This window comes from Gasterosteus aculeatus, chromosome 13, assembly GCF_964276395.1.
Source record: "Gasterosteus aculeatus chromosome 13, fGasAcu3.hap1.1, whole genome shotgun sequence".
Taxonomy (NCBI): domain Eukaryota; kingdom Metazoa; phylum Chordata; class Actinopteri; order Perciformes; family Gasterosteidae; genus Gasterosteus; species Gasterosteus aculeatus.
In genome coordinates, this window is record NC_135701.1 from 21,858,118 (window position 1) to 21,875,258 (window position 17,141).

Below are 17,141 nucleotides of genomic sequence, written 5' to 3' on the forward strand. Positions count from 1 at the left end.
ACTCTTTGGGACGACTAAGGGCCCTTTGTTTATGACGTCAATGGTGATTTGGAGGATGTTGTAGCCTAAAGTTGGTGTCCACTGCGTTGTGTTTTAAATTAATGTCAACGTATTTATACAAATGCATAGTTCGTACTACAAACCGCAAAATGGCACAAACTGCACCTACACCAAGCTGAAAGGTGAGTTCGTCGTTAATTTCTTGGCGCTAAACAGAAGTGGCACACTAGCAATGTTAGCTTAAGCTGTAGTTAGCCGCTAGCTTCCAGACTGCTATGACAATTCTGTTATTTTAAAATTAAAAATATTTTCGGCCACCTCTGGTTTGAATCAAAGTGTTTTCTACTTCTATTGTGCTGTTTACTCATAGTCGGCGTATTTTAATTTAAGAATAAAGGCCGTTCTGTTAACCGAATCCCGTCTGTTGTAGTCGGTGATACTACGCACTTTACGTGAGGTAACGCAAGAACAGACCGTTAAATTTAGTCAAAGTGTTTGGGAGTATCGGATGCTAATTAGATAAATGTCTGAAGCCTCGAGCTTCTCAAAACCACTTAAAGCCCTAAAGTTCCTGTTGTGACCGTTCGGCCAAAGTGACTGAACGAAGTTCTGTATTCTGGTTTCCATTAATAGCATAACTGAATTAACGTGGAATAACAAGTCTGAATTCACCTGCTGAAGCGGCCAATTCCTGCCCGTTGATTAACTTCGATGTTACGTTTCCTGCAGATAATACGGAGGGAGACAGCTTTTTTTTTTACTGACGATCACTGAGGTCAGGATTTTAACTAGAGGTCAGGATTTTAACTAAAGAGTTGATACTTGTGTGACCTCCAGGCCGCGCGTTTGATAGATACGTGGTACCTTGTTGTGTAATCAGACTTATGGACGTATTATCGTGTACGTGCCCATTTTCTTTTGTCCTCAGCTTCATGTCAGACTAAAGCGGACTCCCACGGCTCAGCCATGCCGCAGAAACCCCAAAAGAGCGCCCAGACGGCCCACTACATCGAGCTGGGCGGGTACCAGTACTGGCCCGTGCTGGTGCCCCGGGGGATCCGGCTGTACACCTACGAGCAGATCCCCGTGTTCCTGAGGGAGAACCCCTACATCACGGACGGGTACCGGGCCTACCTGCCCGCCAGGCTGTGCATCAAGAGGTGAGAGGCTGCGATCCCTTTCCGTAAGTCCTCCAAGTCGACTGGACTCCGGAGGAAGTCTTCAGTCGCTCACTGAAGCTGCCAAACGCGTTTTATAATCACACGTTTGGGGCGATTTGGAAGTGACTGTATTTGGATTCCCCCCCCCCCCCCCCCCCCCCGCAGTCTCTTCATCCTGTCCAACGAGACGGTCAACATCTGGAGCCATCTGCTGGGCTTCGCGCTCTTCTTCCTCGTCGGCGTGTACAACATGGCGTCGGTGCTGCCGGCCATGGGCGCCTCCAAAGAGGACTACGTCATCTACTCCATCGGACTCTTCTGCTTCCAGGTGCAGGAACGCGCCGGGACGCCGCGTTACAAAGTGCTGCGGACGACTACGACGCAAAGGGAAACGTGATCTCGCCTCTCGGCCGCTTGACATGAGAATCAATAAAACCGTAATATGTAGTTGTTGAAGTAAATGTGAGAGCGCCTCAGTTGACGCATCGCGGCACCACGTCTGTTACTACAGATAAATAACGATATACTTGGTAGCCGAGTGAACCTGGACGAATACGAGTCAATTAAAACCCCCGAAGTAACGATTCCCTCCTCGCCCCCCCAGCTGTGCATGCTGTGCTCGGTGGGCTATCACCTGTTCTGCTGCCACCGCTCGGAGAAGACCAGCCGCCGCTGGATGGCGCTGGACTACTCGGGCGTCTCCATCGGCATCCTGGGCTGCTACGTCCCCGGAGTCTTCTACACCTTCTACTGCAACAACGTGAGTCCGACGGCGGCACATTCACATCCCTTATTCATGCTCCTGAACTAATTATTCTAATACTAATAATTGAAGTGTATTAAAAGGAGAAAAGAGGCTTAATGGAATTCAATCAGACTGCAGATTCTTTGATTTCTTACAAGATTGGTGCAAATAAAATACTGCAGCTTATAATGTGCTTCACACCGATTCCACATGTAGTCAGTGAGGCTCAACAGAAGAAGACTTGTGAAACCCAAATACAGAAAAAGCCCAAACTGCTCCGGGTTCACTTCCTGCTCAAACCTCACTTACTCACCCGTTACATCGGTAACAACTTATAAAACGCTCAAACCTTTGGTTTCACTTAATGAAATGTTGTTAAATAAAAAACCCTTCTTCTGGTATGTGGAGCGTGTTGTTGCTCCTGGGGGGCTTTACTTACTGATTTACAGTTTATTAAACTTGACCCGTCCAGCTGTTTCTTCTAAATGACGTGTGATGTCAAAGGGAAGGAAGTCGTCCTTTGTTACAACAGCAATAAAATAAAAATAATGTCGGGGGGGCTTTATGCTTTTGGAGACTTTTAGCTTGTTTTTAAATGGGCCGTTTGCACAGTTTAAGATATAGACGCGCATGCCGCCCACCCAACATTCCTCACCTTACATTTCTCTCCAATTATTATTCGTTTGATTGCTCCTGAAGTATCTGCCCCCCCCCCCCCCCACATATTGGAAGCGCCGGGTTATTTTGCCCCCAGAACGCAGCTGAAATCTGCCGCGGCCCGAACCAGATGGCTCCTGTTGCACCATATGACGGGCCTGTCTCAGCTAAGTGCCCCCCCCCACCAACCACCAGCACCGCTCTTTGCCAAGACTCTTCTAGCCCCCCCCCACCTACAGAATGTGGATTTAACTTGGATCTGTAGCCGGTGAGTTTTCATACCAGCAGGTTTTGAACACGACGTCCTCGAGGAACTCAGAAGGATCTTTTTTTTCTTTTCTGGCGTCCTCGTCCTGGTGTGAATTTATTCACCGTGAAACTCGTCACATGAGGACGTGTGACGGGACGGCGGCCCGCGTCCACCCGAGTGGACAGACGGGACGGCGGCCCGCGTCCACCCGAGTGGACAGACGGGACGAGGCGTCACGTGTGTCTTTAGAGGACGGGCGACGTCTTCTCGTCCCACGCGGGGAGAAACCAGACGAGTCGACGGGTTCGTTCAACAGCGAAGTGCTCTGAAAAAGAGGCGTGTGTGCGTGTGCGCGTGTGTGTGTGTGCGCGTGTGCTTAATGTGACGCTTCACCGGCTTTAAAAATAATTTTTTTTACCAAACTTGCCTTTTTGGGCCAAACCCTTTTTGTGTGACGGCGACATCAAAGAAACTGAAGTTTCTTCAAATCCACCAGAGAGCGCTGGAGGTCAAAGGTCACCGTGACTTTGCGTCTGTCCCTTTGGACAGAGATTCTTCTGGTTTGTCCAGCGTGGACTTTGTGGTGAGCTAGTTTGAACAGTGGTACCTGTTGACCTTTGCCCCCCCCCCCCCCCCCTGCAGTACTGGCGGCAGGTGTACCTGCTGGCGGTCCTGGCCATGATCCTGGCCGTGTTCTTCGCTCAGATCCACCCCCACTACCTCAGCCCGCAGTGGCGGCGGCTGCGCTCGCTCACCTTCTGCCTGGTGGCCGGGTACGGCCTGGTGCCCACCGTCCACTGGGTGTCCCTCACCGGGGGCTTGTCCTCCGAGCTCGTCCAGGTTGGACAATGTGCTTTTATGTCAGTAATAACGGCCTTAACGTGTCTTTCCTGCTGCTGTGCACTAAATACTAAAAGTCAGACCTGTTTTACGTTCTCATCAATAACCGTGTCGATTAAACGGTTGTTCTTCAGGCGTTTGTCCCTCGGGTTTTGGGGATGTACCTCATGGCCGTGCTCGCTCTTCTCTTCTACGTTTCTAAAGTCCCTGAACGCTACTTCCCAGGTGAGTCGACCCGCCGCCTTCCTCCGTCTGTGAGCGATTCGTCTCCCGAACGTTAAACCACCTTTTGAGAGTCAAATGCGCTGAGTTTCTTCTTCTGTGGTGCCGCCGCAGGGCAGCTGAACTACCTGGGCTCCAGCCACCAGGTGTGGCACCTGCTGCTGGTGCTGATGTTCTACTGGTGGCACCAGTCGTCGTGCTTCATCATGGCGTACAGGCACAGCCAGCCGTGCCCCGACGCCACCGCCCCCGCCTAGGACCCCCCCCCCCCCCCCTGATTCCCGTGTCCAGGGGACGTTTGGTTTCACCAGCAAGCGTCTTTCATCCCGTCAGTTTGGACTCATTTCAACAGGAAGTGCACGAACACGCCTCATATTTCAAATCATTTTTTTTTTAAATCAAAAAATCAAACTGATGTGTCGAGCGCTCGTCAGTAACAGTATTACGTGTGTTTTAGAAAAAGCAGAGTAATTAAATGTACATTTTAATGGTTAACATCTGCGTACAGGAAGTACAAAGTACCTCTAGAACTTCATTAACGTTGAAGCTGCTCTTCCTCTTCTCACGTTTCTTTTAAGTGTTAGGTTTTAACTTTATTAGCTGCTGCCTTCTTTTATCGTAGCGCTGACGAGTGAAGGTTAAAAACATGGAACTTTCATTTTGGTTTAAGCACAATTTATTCTCCAAATAGCTACATTTTCTTTTTGTGCGGCGATGTGCAATGTTCCACTGCTTTGTGTGTCATCTTCACTGAAATGTTAGTGTACAAACGTGTCACTATTTAAGTTATTCTTTGACCTTCGTGTGTGTGTCAAAAGATGTTTTGTAGCATTCAGATTTTTGTATCTTGACTTTTCATACCTGAGCGATCAGTGCTGAACTCTAAATAAAACAAGTGTAAAACGACGTTTGTTTATTGCATCACGATAAATACGTGAGAAGAAAAAGTATCAAAGGGTGAAAACACGGCAACCTGCTGCTTTAATGCAAACGGTGCTTAAGGCGTCTGGAGAACACGGTTACAGCTTTAGTGAAGAACACACAACCAACAAACCGCTGATGGGAGCGCTGAGGGACAGCTGGTGAGGTTCTGAAGGTCAAAGACCTTTTTATCCTGCAGCCACCTCTGGGTTCTCCTTGGACCCCTCACACGCCTACGGGCAACTTAGTCACCAATCAACCGGAGGACACGCCGACACAGAAAGGCGTCCGGGCGGAGTGGAACCCAGGATCGCTGTGAGGCGACGCACTTTTTTAATCTGACAAGTAAAGAATGAACAGTAGTCACGGTTACTGCAAGGCGATAAAAGAAAACCAGGCAACAAGAACACAGCAACTGCTGCTTAAAGACCACGTGAGTGCATAGAAGAGATTAGTGAGGATTCAACCAATTAAACTGGTTTTGGTCAGTTCCTGGGGGGGCGGAGCCCCGCTCGGGGGGGGGCGGAGCCCCGCTCGGTAAGGCCTCGTGGTGCTTAGAGAGAAAGCAAACATGGTGGCAGGTCGGATGAGGAGCTGCAGCCTGAGCGGCTTTCAAAGCCGGCGTTTAACCTCAACAGGGGGGGGAGGAGTCACTGCTTGGTGGGAAAAGGCGCCGCTCCGAACGGGTCGAGAGGCGGCGTCCGAGGATCGCCGCGGACGTCCGCCTCTGCAAAGGGAACCGCCCCAAAATCATCCATTCTGCCGAGGAGGGCCCCCGGCCAGGACGCAGCCAAGTCGCTCTTGCCCTGCAGGGTTCCCTGGTGCTGGCCGGCGTCCTGAGGCTGGAAGGGCTTGGCTCCGAACGGGTCCAGAGGGGCCTCGTCCGCCGGCACGGCCGGCCCCCCGTCCTTCCCCTCCGCCATGGTCACGTCCACGCCGATGTTCTCCTTGGAGTCCGAGGTGCTGAGGAACTCGTTGCTGCTCTGCGAGTCCCTCCGGCCGACCTTCTTGTGCCTGCGCACCCGCTCCGGCGTGCGGTACGTGGGTTTGCTCGGCTTGCGCCCGCTGGTCGGAGTCCCGTGGTGCCGCTTGCCGCCGCCGCCGGCCGCCGCCGCCTCCTGCTGCTGCTGCTGCTGCTGCTGCTTGGTCTTCCTCTGCCGGGACGCCAGCCTCTGGAGGCTGCGCTGCTTCAGCCGCTGCTGCTGCGGGCTGGCCGAGTCCTCAAAGGACGGCTGGAAGATGTCCTCGGCGCTTCTGGAGGGGGCGGGGCCCGGCTGGAAGATGTCCTCGGCGCTTCTGGAGGGGGCGGGGCCCGGCTGGAAGATGTCCTCGGCGCTTCTGGAGGGGGCGGGGCCCGGCTGGAAGATGTCCTCGGCGCTTCTGGAGGGGGCGGGGCCCGGCTGGAAGATGTCCTCGGCGCTTCTGGAGGGGGCGGGGCCCGGCTGGAAGGGGGAGAAGCCAAAGGCGTCGATGCCCTCGGGGGAGACCGGCGGCGTCTGCCCCATGGGGACGTCCCCGCCGCCCCGCCCCGACCTGGAGAGGTTCCGGTGGAACGGCGCTTTGGTGAAAACGTCGAAGTCGGCGGCGGCGGGCCGCTCGCGGCTGACCTGCCTGAAGGGCGCCTGGGCGAAGATGTCGGAGCTCACCGGGGGGCCGACGGGCGACGTCCTTCCGAGGAAGGGGACGAGGCCGAAGGCGTCCACGGGGAGTCCGAGAGCCGCTCCGCCGGGCGACTCCGGCGGGGTGATCGGGGTCATGGCGGAGTCGGTCTGGGCGGTGGCGGTCACTCTCCGCAAGCGGCTCCTGGCCCTGGGGGGGCCGCAGTCCGAGTCCGAGCTGTGCTTGTCCTCGTCAGAGTCCATCAGCAGAGGCCTCTGGCCGATGTTCTCCGGCTCGGTGTCTCCTTCGCCGCGCTCGCTGTTCAGCGCCTCGTCCTCCTCCGCTTCCTCTTCCTCGCTGCTCTTTGGCGAAGGAGGGTCGGACTCAAAGTCGCTGTCGGACTCCTCCCCGGCTCGGGGGTCGCTCTTCCTGCCCGGTTTCTGCTGCTCTTCGGCGGGGACGGAGACGAGAGGAGGGACAGAGACTTGGTGGTCGGTCGGTTCGGCCTTCGGCTCGTCGCTGCCTGCTGAAACACAAAGGACAGCGGTTACACGTCTCCGGAGTGAAGCCTGCATTCACCACGTCTTCATTTATTCCCTCAGTAAAAAGTAAGCATTGTAAACACGAGCTTATGGTCTCAGTCTCAAGTCTCCAACACACCCTGATGTTCATTTAGTAGATTATGGCGCATTTCAAACCGTCAAACAGACCATGGAGCAAGGGGCGCTTTAGGGCGGGGCTTACTGTGATTGACCGGCCTCTTAATAATTAACTGGTTGCAAAAAAAAAAAAAAAAAAATGGCGACGACCAAAACACCTTTTCCTTCCCCGGGACGCCAGGATTACTTGGACCACAAGTTCAAATCCAAAGCGTTTGTCCGACGTGGAAGCAGAAATCCAGACGATCACATTTTACATCTGCGGGAGAAACGACTCGTCCTTTAAATAAGAGCTTTGCGCTGCACAGATTCTTACGTTGGCGTCTGCTGTGAAACACGCGTGTAAAATGTCCAAGAGCTTTGCATAATGACAATTTAGAGATTAGCCTAATTAGCGAGTGGATCGTCTCCAATTACATTGAAAGTAAATTGTGCCACACACACAACGAGCCAAGTCATCCCCCCCCCACTGTGAACACGACAATGGGAACCTTCTCCCGCCTCCAGCCGTCCAAACTGGCAGCACGTGACGACAGATCGGCCAAAACGCACACACATCTTTGATGGGGGGGCTTCTTCTCCCGCTGAGCCCCCCGAATACTCACGACTAAGGAATCCGAAACATCGGGTCGTCTTTACAACGGTTTATTTTTGCAAAATCTCAATGAGACAAATTTCATTTTTACGACTGTAGAGAATCTTATTTTTAGGGTTTTATTCCCATTTAGTTTGATTCGACAAAGGATTCGTTTGATTTAAAAGTCCACTTTAATAAATCATATGTTGTACAAACTGAATCATCTCGTCTCTTCGTCCAGGTTAATGAGATTGGATGGATTAAATCACTCCATATATATAATAGTTTGTTCTTTATTGTAAAACATGACGATCAATATTCAGTAAACCTTTCAGGAAATCTGAATTCAGAGAGCCGATATTTGGTTTGTTTGACCTCGTGAATCGTCGGGTTTCACTGACAATACTTCATTAAAACCGCCAACTGGCGAAATTTGAAAGCGAAGGCGTTCGGACAGACCGACACTTAACAGGAACATCTTGTTCATGTGATGGAGGAGAGAAACTAAAGCGGCTCAAAAACAAAAAACTCGAGGGAATTTTGATTTTAAAGGTTTTATTCATCAGTAACATTCTATAAAGAAATACATTCACACGCAGTTTGATACAGAACCTTCGTTTGAGGTTTTTTACACATTCTGCTGCAAAAACAAAATGTATGGATGAGACAATGTGTAGTTTGTGCAGGAGGTGGAACTGAATAAACATGGTAGTGGTCTCTGGGGGGCTTCTGGCAGGATGTAAAGCTGACAAACCCCCCAAGAGCGAGAGGACCAGAGCACAGAACACTTGCAGATGTAAAAAAAAAACAATATAAAACAACATTCGACGTCTGTCCCGTAATAAGAAAGGACATTAAAGTGCAGTTAATGGCTCGGTTGTCCCTTTTCCACACTGAGATCCATCCACCAGCACATGAACAAGATGTTTAGAGAGTGTGGCTGTTTATCGCAGTGACAAGAATGACAATTACCCCCCCCCCTAAAGTCCAGATGAAAGCAGGCGGTGATGTGACACACTTACCTTCACCTGAACACGTTTGCACAATACGACGCGGGGATGACACACTTCAAAAAACTGAACCAAAATGAAAAAATATAAATTTGATGGACAGGATAGAAAAGGGGCCGGGGGGAGAATCTGTCGTCACAGAAAGAACGTTCAGAGCATAAAAGCTGCTGTTGAGTCACGTGACTAATCCGAGATATTCAAGATATTCAATTCTCAGAGCGGAGATAACGTTTTATTCTGTAACGCTGCGAGTCATCTCCATTAATAACGGAATATCTCCGTTAATAACAATAACTGTTTTAAGTCTTTGAAGCAAACTTTGGTAACTGAGGAAAACAGAACTGCTTTTTCTTCAATGTGAACTAAAAATAGCTCACAGAACTAAAAATGCCACTCGAAGGCACTTTGTATCTACTGAAAAGAAAAAGAAATAAAAAGAGGATTTGAATTAAAATGTGCAGGTTAACACACGTTGGCGCGGTGAAAGGTTCTGGTTGAACAACGAGTCGGACCCGACTGGTTCTGATCGGTCCGAAACACTTTGGTCCCTGTTGTTTCAGATCAGAGTCACCAATAAAACAAAAATGATCCCGAGTCACAACTTCTATTCATTCCTTTTTTCACCGTTAAAAGTCCCATCGGTTCGGTTTTTGGTTCTTTTGTTTTCTTCTATTCATTTAACGAGAGAAGAATCAAATATTTCCACACCTACATTCGAGTGATTGATACATTGAACTGATCCTACTGCACATGTACAAGGACCAGAGAGACAAATGTCCTGTTTAAACCTGGACGTCGTTCATCACGAACAGTCACGTCTGAGGAACAGAAGCGGCAGCAAAGTTTAAGCGGCGTTTGGTGTTCAGAGAGTGAAGATACGTTTTTAGCTTTTCTACAGAACTTTAAATCACAGGTCAGAGCTTCTGCAACATGTTTAAACGTGTCATGTCTCTAAAAAGGAGCAGAATCGTCCATTAAAAAAAAGAAAAAAAAAGGTACAAACACTAATTAAAGATTATTCTTCGGGAATGAAGCCAAAAACAGATCAAAGCGAGTGACGCTCTGCTGTCAAAGAGTAACATTTGTTTTTCAATCAGATGTATAAAGTGTGAATCGAATCCTTTTGCTCATGTTTGTTGTTGTAGTTCTCCTTCTGGCCACAAGGGGTCAAAGTGCAGCGTTTCAGTTCCTCTCCTGAATAGTGTGACGTCGTAACTCTGGTGCACTTCAGCCTCGTGGTCAGAACTAAACTCCTCCTGATTCAGAGAAAAACCTTTCTTCTCAAAGAGAAGATTCAGATCAGCCGTGTTGCCTTTAGTGTGCCCCCCCCCCCCCCCCCCCGAAGAATAAGTGTCTTAAAGGTATTAGCAGTATTATTATGTATTAGTACCTCGTTCAAGCCTTTTGATCACGACAGGGAATGATGATAAACAGCCCCCCCCCCCCCCCCCCCACATGAGGAGCTACAGAGATTAAACGTTAGGAACACTGACCACCAAGCCCCCCCCCCCCCCCCCCCCCCCCCTCAGAGGGCCCCAGATGACTTCGAGCTCGTATTCCCAGGGGAGCATCTAACTCACCTTCTCCTGACAGAGGGGGTGTGGGGTGTGAGGGGGGGAAGGGGTGGTGCTCATTGGCTTTAATGCTCCACTGAGGGAAGGGGGGAGTGGGGAGGTGGGGGGGACGGGGGTCCACAGTGTTGGGTCCTCTCTGCAGAGACTCCTCTAAGACTTGCCTGCGCTGGCCACAAAGGGGGCCGAGCCAAACAGGTCCTCCGGTGGGGGGGGTTTGGTGGTGGAGGTCTGCGGCCGGTCCATGTCCACGCTGCCTGTGCCCTCCGCTGCTTTACCTGGGGGGGACGGGGGGGACGGGGGTTATTTACAGCTGTGGTTTTATCAGAGCGTGCAGGAGGTAAACGCCGCCCTCACCTGCTCTCAGCATGTCGAACTCGCGGTCGATAAGCTCCTCCTCCGTCAGGTGGGCAAAGTTGTCCTCGCCGAAGGGGTTCCAGCGAGACATGTCGGGGGGGTTGCTGAGCGCGCCACCGCGAGCGGGGGCCGTGAACCCGTCCAACGGCAGCAGGGGGTTCGTACTGTGGGGACGGAACGGCACGTGTTACCACGACGACGACGCGGCTCACAGATTCCTTCCGATGGGTCGGGGGGGGGGGGGGGGGGGTGTTACCTGGCCGTGCTGGAGGAGGAGTCCACAGGCGATGGTCCGCCCATCTGCCTCGTCCCAGCGCCGCTCCTGGCAGCGTTGTAGGAACTCAGCGGGGTCTGGAACTCGAGGGGGGGGGATATGTAAGGGGGGGGCTGCTGAGCGGGATGGTACTGCTGCTGCTGCTGCTGCTGCTGTCGTAGCAGTTGCTGATGTTGATGCTGCTGCACAAACGCCTGCTGGTACTGGTGCAGCTGTCAGGGCGGGAAGAGAGGGAGGGATGGGGGGAGAGGGAGGAGGGGGGGGGGGGCAGACCTTTTGATTTCAGGGCGCACAATGACGGCAACGAGACGATGAAATGTTAGAAAAAAGCAGTTCTGGATTCGGGTAAGGCTGGGACACGGTGTGGGGGGGGGAGGTGGGAGGGGGACGATTTGGAAACATTACAAAATAACATTTTGGTTCTTTTTCAGGGAAAAAAAAATCTCCAAAAACAAGGTGACAAATAAAAGGTATTAACGTTATTATTCATGACGCCCTGACGCCGTTAAGTGGACCCGTCTATCTTCTGACGCCTGCGCGGCTCAGAGTCCTTCTGGAGACGTGCGATCAGGAGCCAGGAAGCTTCTAGCAGCTTCCAGCACACAGCAGGTCTTTGATCCTCTCCCTCTTTCCTCCGCGCGGGTTCTTAGCGTGAAGCACTTTGGCGCGGTTGCTCTTTCTGACGTTCCGAACAAATCAAAGCTGATCTGTTGTGGTTGCACCACGTTACGGATCTGCAGCCACTAAGTGAAAGCTGCCTCGTCCCAGCGGGCCTGACAGCGCTGCTGCTGCTGCTGCACACGTCGCAGGCGTCTTGGGAATGAGGAGGAAGTGACGCTGCCTGCGGGCGCCCTCTCGTACGCGGGCCGCCGCGTCACCCTCGGTTTCGGGCCCCTCGCGGGCTTCGCTACGACCAGATTGCCGCTGAAGTAAAAACAGATGGTGGGAAGCAAAACTAAAATTCGCAGAGCGCCTTTGGAGGACCCGTGTTTGTGTGTTTGAGTCGCTATGTGCGTAAATACGAGTTTTTTGAATGTTTGGACAGAGTCGGCAGGAAGTTTCTGGTGCGTCTGCTTGGCACAGACTGAGGAGCCACTCGGCTGCCAGTGTTTGGAATGGAGAGGGACGTTTTTAGGAGCCGTTCTGACATTAAACGAAACACTCTGCTGCGTGTTGCTTCACGCTGGGCCTCCATGTGTTTCGCTGTCATTTGCTCAAACTATTTATTACGGTTTTGGACTGAAATCTTCTGCTCTGAAGGTCTGTCGTGATTCCTTTGAGCTGGAAGATTCTTTGGAATGTGCTTTAACGCAAGCAGAAGTGAATCAGATCGACGGCCGATGTCTGACACAACTCACCATGGCGGCGTACTGAGCTTGGGCGACCTGCTGCTGGTACAACGGATGCATCATCAGCTGCTGCTGCTGAGCCTGATGATGCTGCTGCTGCAGGGCTTCGTGATGCTGCTGCTGCAGAGCCTGATGATGCTGCTGCTGCTGCAGAGCCTGATGCTGCTGAAGGGCCTGATGATGCTGCTGCTGAAGAGCCTGGTGATGCTGCTGCTGAAGAGCCTGGTGATGCTGCTGCTGAAGAGCCTGATGATGCTGCTGCTGCTGAAGCTGCAGGGACTGCTGCACAGCCTGTTGGTACTGAGGAAGTAAGTAAAGGTGAGGAACATTTAGGACCAATCCCAGCATCCCTTGCGACTCAGCGGGTTGTGCTTGAGGTTTCCGCCTTCTCTCGCTCTCAAAATTTCCAACTATTTGCTTTTGTGAAAATATTTGTAGATTAATTTTTTTAATCGCAATTTGAAATTCATTAATCGCAATTAATCGCACCCAATGAATATTGTTAATGATTGTTTTTCTTCTACAGACTAAATCTTACAAATAATGAGTTGTCACTTTAAAAAGCGCGTATTTGAATTGTTAATGTTATTTTAAACATATGATCATCTTGGAGAAAGAATTCCATCAGGTGGAACATGTTGAACTAGTGACTCTTTGTGCACTTTGCTCTCAACTCGCCATCATTTAACGGCTGCATTTGAAGAGCCAACAATCTCCCCACATTTAGCCAGAAGGTTTTCAAACCACCGTCTTTTAGGGACACAGTGGTGGTCCTCTGAAGACCGTGTGCCGCGCCACGTTAGATGTTGAGATGGAAGTAGCCTAGCAGCTAGCTTAGCAGTGCTTTAAGTGGTCCGTTTGCCACTCACCCCCCTTCCGTTTGACACATTAGTAATTTCTCTGCACAGTTCTCCGCTATATGTCGCGCCTGTACCTGATACCACTATGTTACATAAATAGGGCCCCATGGGAACCTGGGTTTAAGGTCACAACCCTCTGACTTTCCTCCTAGCGACTCTTCCAGCGGTCGGTGTGGTGGAGTACCTGGAGGTATTGAAGTTGCTGTGCGTTTGCATGTTGCTGCTGCACAGCCGCTTGCTGCTGCTGCTGCTGCTGCTGCTGTAGCTGCTGGAGACGCAGGTCACCAGGCTGCAGCTGCTGCAGGACTCTGTGCTGCTGACTGCCGGGCTGCGGCTGCACGGACGGCGTCCCGGAGCCGGGGGTCAGCGCTGAGATGACGAGTGGAGAGACGGATTTACTTAGAACATATGGAGACCCCCTGAGGGCAACAGGGGAAGTGCAACGCTTCCACGAATACGGGAGCAGCACAGGGGTAAATCTCCAGTTAATCTGTATTTCCAGCCGCAACAGAAGAATAAATGCTACAAACGTCATATATAATTTAACCTGAACAGGGGGACACACTGCAGGCTGTGAGTTGGCTGAAGGAAGTAAACGTTTCAAGAATAAAAAGCAGAACTTCTGTGGGGAAACTCAGGGGACCTTTTGATTTACAGATAATAAAATTAAAAAAAAACACCCTTGAGGTGATACAAGCATCTACAAGTATTTATTAACTATGAATACGGTTCCTGCTGGACGAACCTCTCTGTCCGTTGCTGACGGGGGCCGAGGGCCCGGTCATGTTGGCGGGGGTGACTGTGTTGGCGAGCGGCAGGACGTTGCTGTTGGCCGCTTTGGGCCTCTGGCGGGGGGCGATGGAGGTCTCCGTCGGGCCGACGTCGTCCGTTATCCTGAAAACAAGAGGTAGTTGTACAAATGAATCATGAGCCTCCACACAATTTGCTACAGATAAGTGGCGTTACAAGTACCTGGCCTTCGTTATGCTTCTCCGAGCAGCGACCTCGCTCGCGGTCAGAGGCTCTGGAAGAGACGTGGGGATGGGGGAGTTCTGGAGGAAAGGGATATTGTTTTGAAATATATCAATGAGCAAATGTTTGTGCTGATCACTTCCTCCCAGGGACTCACAAAGAGATTTGGCACCGGACAGTCTTTCCCAGCTAGTTGGAAGGCAAAGTAGGACACTTGGTAAATGTCGGGTCTGTTCTCCGGCTCCGGGTCGAGCAGGTACCCTGCAGAAACAGACGCGATGATTTACTGTGATGGGTGCTCCCTTTGGCCACTAGGTGGAGCCGTTGGTCAGACAGTCTTCTCTCAAACAGGGGAGCTGCTGGATGCATTTGGGGAAGTGGACGCCGTTGAGGCCGGCTGTGAAACCAGCAGCCACTCGGTGAAGAATATTAATTATCAAAGCTTCATCACTTCATTGTTGTGTAGTAAAGCCTGCAGTCAAACTGCATCATGAGGTAAAGCTTCTCTAAAGCTCTCCTTCAGAACCAAACTCAAAGAGGCGAAAAAAAGCACAAAATAAAACAAGTGTTTACTGAACAGTGAAGGAATAAACATGCAGACGTCATGAATGACGTCTCAAACTTACTGATCAAACAGTGCAGCTTGGAGGAGAATTTGGAGTTGTCTGGAACGATGAAGGTCCCGTCACATATGGCCACTTGACTCTCTCCGAATGGAAGGGCGAAGAAGCACAGCTTGTACAACAAGCAGCCAAGAGCCTGTGGAGAGAAGAGTCCTTAACACCTCGGGACCTCTAAAAACAACAACCTCTGGTCTGAAGATAAAACTCAAGCGCTCAGATTTCCACAACATGAATATTGGTTGAAAGGATTCACCAATCAATAAATCTATATTTACTAAGCCTATTGCACACGCTCATCACAGCATCTTTTGGCTAATGATGCGGTTCAGAGGAGAGTCGGAATTAGCCGCTGCGTTTGTTTACACGTTTGTTTGTTTGTTTTTCTTCCTTTAAAAAGGCGGGCAGTCTTTAGTTGTTCCCAACGAGCTAATCCCGTCTGATGCTAAATCTCCTAATCCGAGTCAGACAGCCTATAATCTGACAAACTCCCAAAATGCATTGGACTACTGCACAGGATGCATGAGGAGCTTTGCAGACATAGAACAGGAAGTGAGAACGCAGGGGGGCAGTCCACAGGAAGTGGGTTTTTTTTATTGAACATCCAACAGAAACTTCCTGCTGACGAAAGCTTCCTACTACTCACGACTATCACGTCAGATATCTCATATTTGAGAGGTTACGGTCGGCGGCAGAAGAGAAACAAACAGACGATGTCAGTGATCAACTCGTCTGCCTCATTTCTCCTCAAGTGTTTTCTGCACGAAGGAAATCCATAAAGAGGAAACATTAATCACACTTAAAAGATCAGAAAAACACTTTACAAAGAAGTGTTGATGTTCCAGATAAATTGTCTTCGCTACATCATCAAGTTAACGTTGAGAAAACTTCACTGAGAACCGTTTAAACAATTTAAAGTATCTGTTAGTTTTGGTTAAAAGATCAGGAACCGTTTTTGATCTCGATTTAAACTGAACAATAAAATCTAAAAGGCACATGCGTCCTTGCATATTGACATGCTGGAGGTTTTATCTCCTGGATGCTGGGATTACAGACCCCCCCCCCCACCCCCACCCTCCCTGGAGTGGCTGCCGTCCAAGCCCCCGATCTCGAGAGGAACAGGCGGAGCGACGACGCTGTTCAATAGTTTATGAGGGAGAAGAGCTGGTGAAGGCAAACAGCCCGGGGGAGGGGGGAGGGTCGGGGAGGGGGGGAGGGACCTGTTGGGGGGACACGCCAGAGCAAACCGCCCTGCAGGGTGCATCTCGCTCACCCATATATCCGCCTTAGTGGTGATGGCTTTCCCTGCGTACAAGTTGATCATCTCTGGCGCCCGATATGAAAGAGTCGTGTACCTGAGACACAAAAACAGGAAGTCGGTCAGCGGAAGGTCAAAGTTCAGATGACTACGCAACAAAGTGGTACATTTATCCAAGATATCCAAGTGCTGAATGCTTTTCAGAATAAGAGTATCAACGCTCCTGATGTCGTCTCGTGTCTTCGAGAAGACGCAGACTTTGGCAGATTATTTTATGGACAAAACATCTGACAAATTCTAAATGATGATGAACTGGTAAATAATACACATTAAAATGCTGCTTTTACATAAAGCATTTATTTTATGTTACCACAGCATTATCGATCAATAATAAATTCATATTCTTCTTCAGGAAACGTTGCTTCGTTCCGTCAGACAGCGAAGGTTTTTGTTTCGTCAGTCCGACAACAACCGAAGCAGCTGGTTGCTTCTGGAACAAAGTCACGAGTCGACGAAGCACGAGGCGACATTTACACTCCAGCTGTAAACAAAGCTCACAGGAGGAATCGGATGTGATGGGGGGTGGGGGGGCGGGGCTTTGACCACGGCGGGTCCCCACATCCACCGCCAACCACACGCTGCGGCGTGTTTGACAGACGTGTGTGTGTGTGTGTGTGTGTGTGTGTATATACTTCTTTATCTCGTCCTCCACGGCGGTCACTCCGTCTTTGTGGGGCAGCAGAGTCTTGTGGGTGGAGCTGCCGAAGTCACACAGCACGTAGTTCCCCTGGTCGTTCAGCAGGATGTTCTCCACCTGGGGAGGGAACACATGGCGGTCTTCTACGTCGTAATGAACAGAGGAACACCGAAGGAGGTTCTGGTGGACCTGCACGATGTCATCTGGGTTCACCAGAATGCACCCGGGCGGCACCAATGACATCATTAAGAACCACGCCCTCTGATGGAGGTCTGTGGAGGACTGAGACTGATTCAGAACCTGTTTAAGTTCCTCACTGACTTTATTTAAACATAAGTTTGTAGTGGTGCTGCTGCTAGTTATTCATGTTCTTCCCTCCATACAGACTATGTATGGTAGCCGGGGGGGTTCGATGGAGACATCATCCCGTCGGCTGGGACTACTGGGACTACAAAAAAGGTAGAATCAATTGGCAGGAAAAATACTAAACTGCTTGTTATTCACGCACGTTCCACGTGAGGATCCTGCTGAGGCATTAGTCTG

At 50.7% G+C, this 17,141-nt stretch overlaps 2 protein-coding genes across 5 annotated transcripts in view; one reads left to right on the plus strand and one right to left on the minus strand.

Moving 5' to 3' along the window:
- paqr3a (progestin and adipoQ receptor family member IIIa) lies at nucleotides 1-4,777 on the plus strand. 3 transcript variants are annotated; one of them, XM_078086332.1, is made up of 7 exons: nucleotides 2-182; nucleotides 929-1,160; nucleotides 1,326-1,488; nucleotides 1,765-1,920; nucleotides 3,455-3,652; nucleotides 3,787-3,877; nucleotides 3,989-4,777. In XM_078086332.1, the coding sequence occupies exons 1-7, from the start codon at nucleotides 122-124 to the stop codon at nucleotides 4,129-4,131; spliced, it is 1,044 nt and encodes a 347-aa protein (XP_077942458.1). In that variant the 5' UTR covers nucleotides 2-121; the 3' UTR covers nucleotides 4,132-4,777. The 3 variants fall into 3 exon arrangements, with proteins under 3 accessions (XP_077942460.1, XP_077942458.1, XP_077942459.1); XM_078086333.1 differs by having other exon boundaries at nucleotides 11-182; nucleotides 3,455-3,672; XM_078086334.1 differs by lacking the exon at nucleotides 3,455-3,652 and having other exon boundaries at nucleotides 1-182.
- The window catches only part of bmp2k (BMP2 inducible kinase), a 24,661-nt gene continuing 11,769 nt past the window's right edge, over nucleotides 4,250-17,141 (minus strand). The window contains exons 5-16 of one of the 2 annotated variants that reach the window (XM_078086330.1): nucleotides 16,594-16,715; nucleotides 15,917-15,998; nucleotides 14,650-14,782; nucleotides 14,181-14,284; nucleotides 14,024-14,103; nucleotides 13,797-13,945; nucleotides 13,236-13,420; nucleotides 12,201-12,491; nucleotides 10,825-11,054; nucleotides 10,569-10,732; nucleotides 10,376-10,489; nucleotides 4,250-6,920 (exon numbers count right to left, since the gene is read on the minus strand). In XM_078086330.1, the coding sequence (XP_077942456.1) occupies nucleotides 5,446-6,920; nucleotides 10,376-10,489; nucleotides 10,569-10,732; nucleotides 10,825-11,054; nucleotides 12,201-12,491; nucleotides 13,236-13,420; nucleotides 13,797-13,945; nucleotides 14,024-14,103; nucleotides 14,181-14,284; nucleotides 14,650-14,782; nucleotides 15,917-15,998; nucleotides 16,594-16,715 (3,129 nt within the window). In that variant the 3' untranslated portion in view covers nucleotides 4,250-5,445. Of the gene's footprint in view, nucleotides 6,921-10,371; nucleotides 10,490-10,568; nucleotides 10,733-10,824; nucleotides 11,055-12,200; nucleotides 12,492-13,235; nucleotides 13,421-13,796; nucleotides 13,946-14,023; nucleotides 14,104-14,180; nucleotides 14,285-14,649; nucleotides 14,783-15,916; nucleotides 15,999-16,593; nucleotides 16,716-17,141 lie in introns of both variants that reach the window. The other variant, XM_078086331.1, reaches the window with a different exon arrangement.

Bases quoted from the DNA above. Each gene is read 5' to 3' on its own strand.
- paqr3a (XM_078086332.1), top strand. From the start codon at position 122: ATGCATAGTTCGTACTACAAACCGCAAAATGGCACAAACTGCACCTAC. The intron at 1,161-1,325 runs GTGAGAGGCTGC...CCCCCCCCGCAG, and splicing joins GCCAGGCTGTGCATCAAGAG to TCTCTTCATCCTGTCCAACG. The intron at 3,878-3,988 runs GTGAGTCGACCC...GTGCCGCCGCAG, and splicing joins CCCTGAACGCTACTTCCCAG to GGCAGCTGAACTACCTGGGC.